At 43.7% G+C, this 764-nt stretch overlaps 1 protein-coding gene across 1 annotated transcript in view; it reads right to left on the bottom strand.

The window, feature by feature from the left end:
• The window catches only part of LOC112068471 (dual oxidase 2-like), a 47,611-nt gene that overhangs the window by 29,361 nt on the left and 17,486 nt on the right, over positions 1-764 (bottom strand). Inside the window, 1 exon segment of the mRNA XM_070438171.1 lies at positions 94-184. Within this exon segment, the coding sequence (XP_070294272.1) occupies positions 94-184 (91 nt within the window).

Below are 764 nucleotides of genomic sequence, written 5' to 3'. Positions count from 1 at the left end.
TGGAGGCTATACACAGATCTGAGACCAGTCTACATGGAGGCTATATACAGATCTGAGACCAGTCTACATGGAGGCTACATGGCATATTTTTACCTGACGGTTCCAGAAGCTGTTACACATGCGAATGGCTGATGACGTGCTCCCGTCGATGTTGACAACCTTCTGAAAGTGGCAAGTTCTGTTTCTGTAGCCAAAACAATGTATGAAAAATTAATGGTGACACAAATTACATGCAGCTGTTGAAATATGAATGCTGACACAAACACTGCATTTGGGACCATGTTTTTTTTTGTAAATAACAACAAAATGGCCCCAACAGAGCCTTATAGAGATATTTACTCTGCTAGCAATAGTGTACAGTGTTGAATTGAAGGGGTAGCCTGGTGGAACCATACAATACAAGTGTTTTAATAGCCTGTTGAATGCAGCATGATCGCCTTATAGCTCAACCCTCCTGTAGGTTTTCGCTCCAACCCTGTCTCTGGAGAGATACCCTCCTGTAGGTTTTCGCGCCAACTCAGCATATTAACCATCTAATTATTAGAATCAGGTGTGCTAGATTAGGATCGGAGTGAAAACCTACAGGAGGGTATCTCTCCAGGAACAGGGTCAAAGTGAAAATCTACAGGAGGGTAGCTCTCCAGGAACAGGGTAGAGTTGAAAACCTACAGGAGGGTATCTCTCCAGGAACAGGGTCAAAGTGAAAATCTACAGGAGGGTATCTCTCCAGGAACAGGGTCAAAGTGAAAATCTACAGGAGGGTA

The sequence above is a fragment of the Salvelinus sp. IW2-2015 genome, unplaced genomic scaffold, assembly GCF_002910315.2.
Source record: "Salvelinus sp. IW2-2015 unplaced genomic scaffold, ASM291031v2 Un_scaffold537, whole genome shotgun sequence".
In the NCBI taxonomy this organism is placed as follows: Eukaryota; Metazoa; Chordata; class Actinopteri; order Salmoniformes; family Salmonidae; genus Salvelinus; species Salvelinus sp. IW2-2015.
This window is presented reverse-complemented; position numbering and strand designations above follow the sequence as displayed.